General features: G+C 35.5%; 1 protein-coding gene across 1 annotated transcript in view; it reads right to left on the reverse strand.

The window, feature by feature from the left end:
• TMEM30A (transmembrane protein 30A) overlaps positions 1-12563 on the reverse strand; it is a 36938-nt gene that overhangs the window by 1893 nt on the left and 22482 nt on the right. The window contains exons 3-6 of the mRNA XM_006779440.2: positions 9557-9664; positions 6714-6801; positions 3526-3669; positions 2435-2641 (exon numbers count right to left, since the gene is read on the reverse strand). Of these exons, the coding sequence (XP_006779503.2) occupies positions 2435-2641; positions 3526-3669; positions 6714-6801; positions 9557-9664 (547 nt within the window). The remainder of the gene's footprint in view (positions 1-2434; positions 2642-3525; positions 3670-6713; positions 6802-9556; positions 9665-12563) is intronic.

Genomic DNA, 12563 nt, shown 5'->3' on the forward strand with positions numbered 1-12563 from the left:
GGGCGCGATCCCCCCCCCCCCCCCGATTGCACAAATTTTTGTGCACCGGGCCTCTAGTTTAAAATAAAAATGAAAAAAAGAAATATAATGTGAAGAAATATTTCAAATAAATACTAGTAGCAGTTAAACCCTCAAAGAGGAGGTTGACAGACCAAGAGACAAGGAAAAGATGAAGGGATCAGAAGTCTCCTCTGTAAGCTCAAAGAGCATGTGTAGCAAGAGAGTACTTATGAGAATATGAGAAGACTCTAAGAACAGGGTAAAAAAGCATTATACTAAAGTCTTAACTTGCTGATTTGGAGTAATGATAAAATTCATGGTGTGACACAGAGAGGTGATGGCTAAAACAGAGTGGAAGTGAAAAGAAAGGGGGGTTGTTAAAGAGATTTATGAAATGAGATGCCAGTTTATTGGATGAGCATGGATCAGTTGTAGGATTGTAGCAACAGGTCAGAAAAGGGGACAACTAAGTCCTTATGTAAAAGATTTACAACCTTTATACAAGCGGCTTTTGAATCAAGTATTGGGCCCCATCTGTTTCTCTGGGCTCCTGCAACTCTCCAAATGACTCCAAATGGCACATTTAGCTCTACTAGTTTCTTAAATCAGTTCACACTGATTATGAGAGCTCTAACTAACCCAGAGCTCTGAGGAGTATGGTCTCAAGTCACCCATGCGAGTATCTCCCAGTATCACAAACCTAAAAAATGGGCTTCTGCCTTAATTCTAATATCTAGATTCTAGTTCCTACCTTATACCTAGTTTTGATAATTAACCCTTGATATTTTGCAGGCCCATCTTGTCAATATTCAATATATCCTGCATCCTCCTGACAGTTCTCCTCTCCATGCCTGGGATGCAAATTCTCAGCTGAGAATTCCTGAGTGCTCACTCCAAAGACTTTCCTTTATTGTAGTCTGGAGGCATCAGGTTTGGATACTGTTACCAAGTTTTTGAAAGTAGGTCCCTGTAGGAGCAATTTTGGGCAGACAGAGCCAGTTCAGGTGCTAGTAGAAAGAGCATTATCTTGATATTGAATGCTGCCCTGTACTTTGGCTACACTGGTCTTCCCATTAAGCTCAATTACAGTCAACCATGTAAAAATATCTAGCTTACAAATAAATTCAGATCCTACATTTTAAGTAATTTTAAACCATTATCTTGAGACTGTAGCCCAAGTAGAGGGAAGCTGTTCAGTATCAAGATAATGCTCATTCTACTAGCACCTGATCTAGGTCTGTCTGCCCAAAATTGCTCCTAGGAGGACCTAGTTTCAAAAACTTGGTAACTTTTAATCTGTCATTAGCAAACATTTAAATGCTAATATTTAAGAAACTTTTCATTCATAAGATATAAAATGAACTAGAGATTTAAAAATGTAAGGACTTTGTTTTGAATAAAAGGTAGTACTCAACATTTCCGTCTTAGGGAAGACTGCATCTAGGCTGGTATGGACTGGTTTAAACTAGCTAGGGATGGTGATTGACAGAAAAGTCATGGCCTTTGGGGTCAATAGCTTGACCATGAGCTTCAACTCTTCTACTTATTTCCCGTGTAATCTCAGGCAAGTTACTTAAATGCTCTATGTTCCTGTACCCTTGTCTATAATATGGAGATGACAACTACTTCATAAAGCTTGAATTTAAGTAAAATAATGCATGGAAAATACTTAGTACAATGTTGACATAGTCAGATTGAAATGAATGATATTTATCAGCACTAAAAATTACATTTCAATTATTAATGTGGCAAAATACAGCTAATGATAAAAATGTTTTGTACTATGAACAGAGCAATAGTTAGAAACAATTATGTTGATATTAGTTAACATATCTGCTGATTTTTAATATGTAAAAATATATATTAAAGCAGCTTGTAGCCCAACCACCATGGCTCAGTGGTTGAGCGTCGACCTATGAACCAGGAGGTCACAGTTCAATTACCATTTAGGGCTTATGTCCAGGTTGTGGGCGTGATTCCTAGTAGGGGGCGTGCAGGAGGCAATGGATCAATGATTTTCTCTCATTGATTTTCCTCTCTCTCGCCCTCTTTCTTCCTCTCTCTGAAATCAATAAAAATATATCTTAAAAAATCAGCTTGTACCACCAACACTTATTTATTATTAGGTACATTCACTGGCCTTCCCATTAAGCTCAATTACAATCACCCATGTAAAAATATCTAGCTTACAAGTAAACCCAGAACCTACATTTTAAATAATTTTACAAAATAATATGCTTAAACCCTAGTACAAAGTATATAAAAATTAAAGATATTTCTGGAAGGCATAAAAGATACTTTCCCATACATACACTTTTATAAAAATGCAGAGATCATAACTCAACACAAAGTAGCATACCATATAACTAAGATATGGCTGGACTACACTCCTTTCCAATTCTATGAATATGTGCTCATGGCCAAAAAAGGATACTGTATTGGATATTCAAAAAGTAGTCTCCAGCTGGTAACGTTGGATGTAAATCACTTTTCCGCTCTATAATACGATATAACTTACGAAAAGTAGGCAATGCTGCAGTACGCATCCAAACAATAAAATCTTCATTTATGAATCCATTATTATCTTGGTCAGAATCCAGCAAGTATACTGGTTTGACCCAGTTTACTGGCTTTGTTGTATCTTAAAAAGGAGGGGTGGGAGTGGGAAAGACAAAATATTCTATTAAGAGTTTCACTGAAAATTCACACTCTAATAAAACAAAGATATATATTACACAATCAGAATATTTTTCTCATTTTCAAAGGTTTGAATACATTCATATTCTAAGGAAGTCTTATATCAAGAGAGAAACCAATTCCTCATGTAACAACTTAACATAATTACAAAAATTTAATATTTCAATTAAAAGAATACTAAAAGGCCCTAGCTGGTTTGGCTCAGTGGATAGAGTATTGGACTGCAGACTGAAAGGTCCCAGGTTTGATTCCAGTCAGGGGCACATGCTTGGGTTTCAGGTTCAATCCCCAGTAGGGGGCCATGCAGGAGGCAGCCGATCAATGATTCTCTCTCATCATTGATGTTTCTATCTCTCTCTCTTCCTCTTCTTTCCTCTCTAAAATCAAAATATATAAAAAAGAGAATACTAAAAGTGAGCTGTTGAGTATATACCAAAAGGCAGATAATTTAATGCAAAGATACAGTGGAATGAAACATTACATTGTGAAATTGAGATACAGAAACAAAAGTAAATTTGGATCTATAGTTATAATAAATAATAGGGGTTTGTTAAAAAGAAACTTCATTGCAGTTTTAAAAGATTATGGGTAAAATGCTTATAAGAAAATACCAGAGAAGCTTAAGATTAAAAGTTTACATTTCCTTTAGGATTTCAGTACATTAGAACAGACTACATACTTTTACCTTATTATGTATGAAGTTAAGAAAAGTAGCTGTTTTCAAAAAGCATAAACATCTTCTGAGATTCGAAAGATTGAAACTTTTAGGTACTTTATTAAAACTTCTAGCTTATAACATGTTTTAAAAGGATATTAGTAATATTTTACCTTTGAATCGTTCTTGTAGGGGGCCTTCTCCAGGGGGATTTCTAAATTTCACATTTTTATCTGTCCACCAAGCAATACCTTTCTTTTTCAAAGGAATTGCCGTTGAAAATGATCCATTGACAACCAGAAACAATTCTAATGTATCTAAACATAAGAAAAGGAAGATATTGCTAAATATTGAAAATCCATACTACCCGCTTTACTCTATGAGAAATGAGGATCTGGTATTTGCTCCCAAAGGTGGTGGTAACAGAGCAGGCATATGATGTATATTTGCTCTTGATTATTTATATGTGAATTAGCAATTAAAAATTTATAATCCCAGATGGACTTTTCTTTCATCACTCAATACAGTTCTAGGTTACTTTCCTATTTGGCTGATAGGTAGTAAGGCCATTGTTTTAATATTAAACCAAATAAAATTATTTGCAAGGTAATCTGCCTCTTCTTTCTTTTAAACATGCGTTCATAAATAGTTAATGGTTTATGCATTTCTCTATCTGCACTGTCTAATATAGTAACCAGTGGTTACATGGCTACAGAGCTTTTGAAATGACAGCTAAATGAATGTTTTGTAAATGTATATCAAAGACTTAGTATAAAAAATCCTATATAATAAAAGCCTAATATGCTAAGTGTCCAGTTGTCCATTCAGCCAATCAAAACGTAATATGCTAATGATATGCTACGGCTGTTCAACCGCTCGGTATGATGTCCACTGACCACCAGGGGGCAGACAGTCGACCGGTCGACCAGTCACTATGACGTGAACTGACCATCAGGGGGAAGACACTCTGACCTATAGGTTAGCTTGCTGCTGGGATCCAGCCGATCAGGACTGAGCGAGATGGGCCAGACACACCCTGGAGCCATCCCATGGTCCCTCCCTGGCTGGCCAACCTCCCACATCCTTCCCCAGCCCCGATCGTGCACTGGTGGGGTCCCTCAGCCTGGTCTGCGCGTTCTCACAATCTTGGACCTCTCAGAGGATGTCAGAGAGCAGGTTTCGGTCTGAACCTGCAGGCTAGGCCAAGGGACCCCACTGGTGCACGAATTTGTGCACCGGGCCTCTAGTAGAATATAAAATATCTTATCAACAACTTTTATATAATGCATATTATTTATATGCTGAAATGATGTTTTGAGCTTACTGGGTTCAATAAAATATATTATTAAAATTAATTTCACAACCTCTCCAACATGTTATTATTTGTCTTATTGATAACAGCCATTCTAACAGATGTGAGTTGGTATCTCATTGTAGTTTCGATTTATATTTCCCCGCTAGCAAAGTTGAGCATCTTTTCATATATCTGTTGGCCATTTGTATGTTTTCTTGGAAGAAGTGTCTGTTCAGGTCCTCTGCCTATTGTTTGAGTGGGTAATTTTGTTGTTGAGTTTTATGAGTTTTTTATTTATTTTGGATATTAACCCCTAGTCAGAGCAAATATCTCCCATTGTTTGCAAATACCTTCTCCCATTCAGTTGGCTGCCTTTTTGTTTTGCTGATGGTTCCTTTTGCTGTGCAGAAGCTTTGTAGTTTGATAAAACAGAACCCACCATCACTGCTGGTGGGAATATAAACTGGCATAGCTACTAAGGAAAACAGTATGGAGGTTCCTTAAAAAATTAAGTCTGGATTTACCAGATAACCCAGAAACCCTTTTCTGGGTATCTACCCCAAAAATTTGGAAACATTTATTCATAAACATATATGCACTCCTATATTCATTGCAGCAATATTAACGGTGGCCAAGACATGGAAACAACAAAGTGTCCCTCAATAGAAAAGTGGATAAAGAAAATGTGGTACATATATACAATGGAACACTATTCAGCCATAAGAAAAGATGAATTACTGCCATTTGCAACAATGTGGATAAATCTTGAGAATATCTTGCTAACATGAAAGAAGTCAGAAAAAGTCAAGAACCATGATTTCACTCATATGTGGGATATAAAACTGAAAGCAACAAATGGACAAATAAAACAAACAAAAACTCATAAACAGACAATATTGTGGTTAACAGAGGAAAGGGGGGTAGGGAGTGGTAAAAGTTAAAGAGGATCAAATATATGGTGATAGAAGGATATTTGACTTTGGGTGGTAAATGCAATATAAAGATGATGTATCACAGAACTGTATACTTGAAACCTATATAATTTTATTAACCAATATTACCTCAATAAACTTAATTAAAAATTAATTTCACTGCCAGAACCGGTTTGGCTCAGTGAATAGAGCGTCGGCCTGCAGACTCAAGGGTCCCGGGTTCGATTCTGTTCAAGGGCATGTACCTTGGTAGCGGGCACATCCCCAGGGGGGGCGTGCAGGAGGCGGCTGATCAATGTTTCTCTCTCATTGATGTTTCTGGCTCTCTATCTCTCTCCCTTCCTCTCTGTAAAAAATCAATAAAATATATTTAAAAAAAATTAATTTCACTTATTTCTTTTTATTATTTTTATTGTGACTACTAGAAAACTGAAAATTATATGCATGTCTCACATTTATGATTCACATTATATTTATAATTATACAGTGCTGCTCTAAATGATCAACTGTAGCATCTTTTTAATGATATAAATATTAACAGTTGGTGGGAAAGGTAACCTAGCTTTTATTTTATCATATATGAAATAGGAAAGCACAATGTCCCTGCTTATTTCTTCCCAGAAACAAAAATTCATCCTTAAAATATAAGCATTCTCAGAAGAAAGTCACAAAGCATTATAATACCCCACTGAATTACTAATTGATATATAGGGTATTCCCAAAAAATGTATGCACACACTTTGAATAATTATAAAGGCAGTGTTTATTAAAATACATTTCATGTTGAAAACTGAGCTATCAGCTGTTAAAGTGTACATACATTGTTTTGAGATACCCTGTATTTATCTTAAGATTGTTGAATTTCTCAATTTCATTCATGTTTACTAGACTATTAAATCTGTACTCCTACATAATAAAAGCATAGTATGCAAATTGTCCCCTCAACGGGGAGTTCATCCATGAGTTCAACCAGCGGGTGGGGCCAGCCGGGGGAAGGGAGGGAGGCCCTGGCTGGCAGCGAGCAGCCACTAGGGACCCTACCAGTGCACAAATTTCATGCACTGGGCCTCTAGTAAGATTACATAAAGTTTCCTAATTTTATGTCTATATCTATATCTTTTTATTTATATCATACCATTAAACATGCTGTTGGCAATAGCTCCACAAGGAGCAATTGGTTTGTCTTCATTTCTTCGATAAGGCTCACATTCCTTACTGGGATTCTGATATTTAGAAGGAAAAGAAAAGAGAAATTATTACCTGGGCCTCCAAGAGAACTATGAGCTAGGCTCCTATTACTGATTAAAAATTCAATCCCTACTTGCTTCTCACTTACAACGTATACAAAATGAGTCTGTATTTTAAGTAGACTATAAATAACGCTACATTTAAATACTAAAATACATTCCTTAACATTACTGCATTATCATTTTAATGTAACTTTTCCTTGCATATATTTTGTCACAGGGATATACCAAATTGACATTTTTTATTTTCATATCAACACAGAAATCATAACCACAAAAAGTTTTTTGTCCAAGAAAAATTAAGAAGCAATCTACTGTCAATCTAGTTGTGACATAATTGAAGGGGTCTTAAACTGGAGGTAAAGAGACTGGAGATTCTAGTTCCAGTTGTGTACTATGTGACTTTGGGCAAGTCCCTTGATTTACCTGTGCTCACTTATAAAATTAACAGAATTAATTCAAAATTTGTGATTCTGAGTTAAATCCCCTGTCAAGGGAAGGAAAAAAGAAAAGAAGGAAGGGAAGCAAGGAAGGAAGGAAGGAGGGAGGGAGGAAGGGAGTTGGCTTAATGCAGATTCCTAGAATATAACTATCTTTTCTAAACTGTGCATCCAGGTACAAGGAAAACGAAAATGCTGGCTAGGCAAGAAGCATTAGTCCCTATTGAAGATCTCAAGGACATATGGCAGTTGCAGGGTTAAATGGAGATTCTACCAAGTAGAGATAAGTTGTATATATGAGTTGTTCTGGGACTCCAAGGCCACATTAAGCCATTTCTCAAAACAATCTCACATGATGCTTCTCTCTTCTGTTTTCTCTCTCTCTCTCTCTCTCTCTCTCTCATCAATAAAAACATTTTTTTTAAAGGTAAAGTATAAAACAATGAGCCTAAAGTGTAGGTTGATATCATATTATGAAGTCTTACACACAATGTTAAGTAACTTGAACTTCAATCTGCCCATTTTTGAAATCTTTAAGATTTTTGGAAAATCACCTGGTCTTAAATTCACAGTTTGGCCCTGGTTGGTGGTTAGAGTCAGACCATGGACCAAAGGGTCACGGGTTCAATTCCCTGGGAAAATTCCCTCCCTACCCCCAGTTGGGGCGTGTGCAGGAGGCAACCAGTCAGAGTGGCTAACATCGATGTTTCTCTGTTTCTGTCTCCCCTCTTCTCCCTCCCTTTCATTCTCTCTGAATATCAATGGAAAAAATATCCTTGGGTGAGGATTGGAAAAAAAAAAGAAATTCACACATTTTGGTACAGACCAGGAGCCAAGAAATGACAGCAAGCAGGCAAAATCCAGCCTACCACCTGTTTTTGTAAAGTTTACTGGAATACAGTTACACCCATTCATTTAAGTATTGTCTCTAGCTGCTTCCATTCTACAATGGCAGAGGTGAGTAGCTGCTACAGAAACCATATGACCTACATAGCTGAAAATATTTATCATCTAGCCCTTTACAAAAAAACAGTTCATCAATTCCTAGTCTAGTCTAAAATCTTTGCTTGCAGTTTGTAAAAAAAGAATCAATCTCAGCTTCTTTCACCCTCAGTGCATGCGCAGGTATCTAAATAAAATAATTACAAATCAACTACCGCTTTGGGTCTCTGAACACACTCAATCTATGTTCCCAATCAACAAATTGAGAGAGGCCTAGGAAGTTGGTATGTCTCAAAGAACATCACCGTCACTGGATTTTAGTTCTAAAAATTGGATCCCACAGAGTAAATCCCACATAAATTGTAAAATATTACAGCCCTAACTAGAATCTTTAAACAGACTTGCTATTTCTTAAGAACCCAAACATCAGGAACTAGCAATAAAACCAGTAGGGCAATGGTTTACCAGAACCATTCTGGTCACAATATGATCCTAAATTACATTCTAAGAGATTCACCATTTGTAAGAGATCCTAGATTGCTCTGGGACTCTGATGGTTGGACTGGCAGCAATAACATAAATACTTACTTGCACACCAACTACTACTATGAAAAGCTGAACAACAGTCAGAAGACTAAGATCCTCTAGTCTACCGATTCCCAAACCAAGCTGGGCATCAGAAAGGGAGCTTGTTAAAATATACATTTTAGAGCTCCACCCTTGCAGACACTAACTTGCTATACTTAGAATTCTGAAATCTATATTTTCAAAAAGTTCCTCAGACATTTTTCGGTAACCCACCCTTTGGACTTTACTACTCAGGCTTCCCACAAGTTAAAAAATGAAGAGCATACATGTTCCATTCTAAAACACAATCTCAGAAATTTAAAAAGGTAGCTTATTTACATATTCTTGGTGTGATAATAACTAATAAACCCAAACAGAACAAATTACATGCCCAGAATGCTAGACTTGTCAAAATTCCATTACAAACAGATTAATAAAGCAAAAATCCCAAGAACGCTATTAGGAATAAGCACGTAGTAACCTGTCTTCTGGCTGTGAGAAATCATTAATCTTTGTAAATTCCAGGGGGAAAATTTTTTAACTAAAAACCCTCATTAAACAAACTATAAATGGCAAGTAAAAGTTTAATATATCCTAGCATTATTAAAATTAACTTTTCTGGCTGCTCTGCCTATGAAGTAGCCTTCTCTTTATTCTACTGCTTCACTAATAAACTCTTTCACTTCAAATTCTTTAAAAAAATTTTTTTAACATTTCTAACTAAACAATTAACACATTGTTTCATAGAAACCACATTTTCACATTTTCATCATTTTACTTACAAGTAAAGCAGTAGGATCTCCATTTAGTTGACTATCATCTCGCGATTTCACATAACGACGATGGTTTTGATAGAAATTAGACAGTCCATAATACATAAACACATTGCCCTACAGGAACAGAAAGGAAAATTTTTTCACATAAAACTATTAAGTATAAAACTGTGTCATGCATACATAAAGGTTACATAATTTTGGACTGTACTAGTTTATGAAAACTTAAAAAACAGGTACTGGGGTGAACTCTACCAGTACTTGGCAATCTAAAACAACACAAATTGTAAGGAAGGTTAAAGAAAGTATGTTGCAAAAATCCAAGGATAAACTTTGAAAATATCCTTAAAGACTTCAAAGAAGTGCTATTTAGATTTAAAAGAACACACACACACACACACACACACACACACACCCCTATTCTGATCTACTTTCAACTTAAAATTTTCTCTAATTCAGATTGGTCTACCCAATGAGCACTTACCGCCCAAGTAATTCTGAACTTAAGCTGAGTCATAATAAATTTCTCCACAGAATATTATATAATAGTAGTAATTATTAAATTAATAATTAGTAAAGTATCTAAAATAATGTATCACTTTGTAATAATCAAGAAAAGTGCTTTAATGTATTCAACGGAGCCAACTTGGAAATAACTTGAGTAAGAACAGTAACCTACATACACGACAATTATTCACAAGATGCCATCTTGAAAGTAAGATTTTTTAGAGGTAGCACAACATGACACGATTTTCTACTTTCTGGTTGCTACCTCTATCATCTATAATCTTACCCTCAATTAAAAAGAATTAAAGAAAAGGAGGGATAATAGTGACAGAAGGAAAACTGACTTTGGGTGGTGAACACACAATACAATATACAGATGACATATTATAGAATTGTACACTTAAAACCTATACAATTTTATTAACCAATGTCACCCCCAATAAATTAAATAAAAATTAAAACTAAATAAAAGGAATTAAAGGATGAAAGGAATCCGGGAAAAAGAGAAATTCAATTAACATTTCAGATATGCTTTATTTGATTTGCTATTTTCATATACATAATCATTTATTTAGAGCTTGATTTTCAAATGTCAAATGTTTGCAAATTCTTATTCTATATAAAGAAAATGTTTACATGAAAACTATTTACTTACTTTATTTTTGGTTATGAAAATTATACCACAGCCCTGGCTGGTTTAGCTCGATGGTTAGAAGTTCAACTGCCAGGCAAGGGCATATAACTCAGTTGAGGGTTTGCTGCCCATCCCAGGTGGGGGTGTGTGCAGGAGACAACCAGTCGATGTGTCTCTCTCACATGAATGTGTCTCTCTCTCTCTTTCTCTCTTTCACTCTCTTCCTCTCCCTCCCTCCCTCCTTCCCTCCCTCCTTCCCTCCCTCCCTTCTCCTGTATCTCTTTCAATCTATCTACAAAAAAGAAAAAGAAAAAAATCAATAGAAAAAATATTCTCCAGTGAGGATTTTTTAAAAATTGTATCACAGAAACAAAGAAAACGCTTTAAGAAAAAGTATCATCTCAAGAAGTACAGTAAATTCAACTTACAAACTGAAAAAGAAATTATTTTAAATGAATACTGAGACAAAATAACTGACTTGAAGTTCTCTGAAAAGGCTTTAGTGCAATTCAAATGGTTGGCTTGCGAAAGAACACAGAGCCCACAAAATAATGAATCTGAAAATGATCACCTTTGCAGAAAAATTTTCTAAAATAACTGTGTTTTTTAAAAATATATTTTACTGATTTTTTACAGAGAGGAAGGGAGAGGGATAGAGAGTTAGAAACATCGATGAGAGAGAAATATTGATCAGCTGCCTCCTGCACTCCCACTGGGATGTGCCTGCAACCAACGTACATGCCCTTGAACAGAATCAAACCTGGGACCCTTTAGTCCCCAGGCCGATGCTCTATCCAGTGAGCCAAACTAGCTAGGGCTAAAATAACTGTTTTTAATAGGGGGAAACTAATGTAGCTTCTAAATCATTACAAGGCTCTTTCAATGCTTTAATTCTGCCTGTTCTGACAATAAGAACTTAATGCATCTTTACAATTTGTCCATCACATTAAAAAATAATAGAATTTCTATAGTCTTTTCAACTTATATGTTATTTCTGCTGAAACAAAGTAAAATAATCTGTCTTCTCCCAAATTCATTTTCTTGTTTTTATAAAAAGGCAACATTTTCCTTTATTTTAGTGTAAGAGCATCTACAACCACTAGATGGCAGTCATCTACCAGGGACTACAAAAGTCATTACTACCTTTCAGAAAACTCAAGTGTAGAAAAACATAAAAAGTTGGCATGTATTAAAGCAGTTTTGCTCCCTAAAAAATAAAAAAATTTTAAGTTCAATTTTCAGGTAAAGAAGCACAAACTGGTCTTGCCATTTGTCCTTGATGCTGTTTCCCAGATTGCTAGATAAGTGTGAATACAAAAGACAGACAGACCACACACACAGAAATGTTGTTCTAACTGCTTATCAAGACATAAAAAGGTCAATAGTTTCACTAAGTGTTTGTATTTATGGTAATGGTTCATATCTGATAGAAAAATAATACCGTAAAATAATGGGTGAATTAGTATTTCCTCCCTCCCTCCCTCCCTTCCTTCTTCTTTTTTTTTTTTTTTTTTTTTTTTTTTTTATAAAAGTGCTTTAAAATATATAGAATTTTTTAAATTTTGTTATTCTGTTTGCTGATTTCCTTTGTTTTTTTTTAAAGGGCTTTTATTTTTATTTTTAAATATATTTTTATTGATTTCAGAGAGGGAGAGAAAGACAGAGACCAAGGTCAGGGCCCGAGGAGCCTGCAACCAAGGTACATGCCCCTGACCAGGATTGAACCCATGACCCTTTGGTCCACAGGCCAACGCTCTATTCCCTGAGCCAAATCAGCTAGGGCAGTATTTATTTTCTAAAAACTTGCTTTAATATTAGAAGTGGGCAAAATAATTTGAACAATAATTTTAAAAATACAAGTGTAGATATAAATGT

This window comes from Myotis davidii, unplaced genomic scaffold (assembly GCF_000327345.1).
Source record: "Myotis davidii unplaced genomic scaffold, ASM32734v1 scaffold104, whole genome shotgun sequence".
Taxonomy (NCBI): domain Eukaryota; kingdom Metazoa; phylum Chordata; class Mammalia; order Chiroptera; family Vespertilionidae; genus Myotis; species Myotis davidii.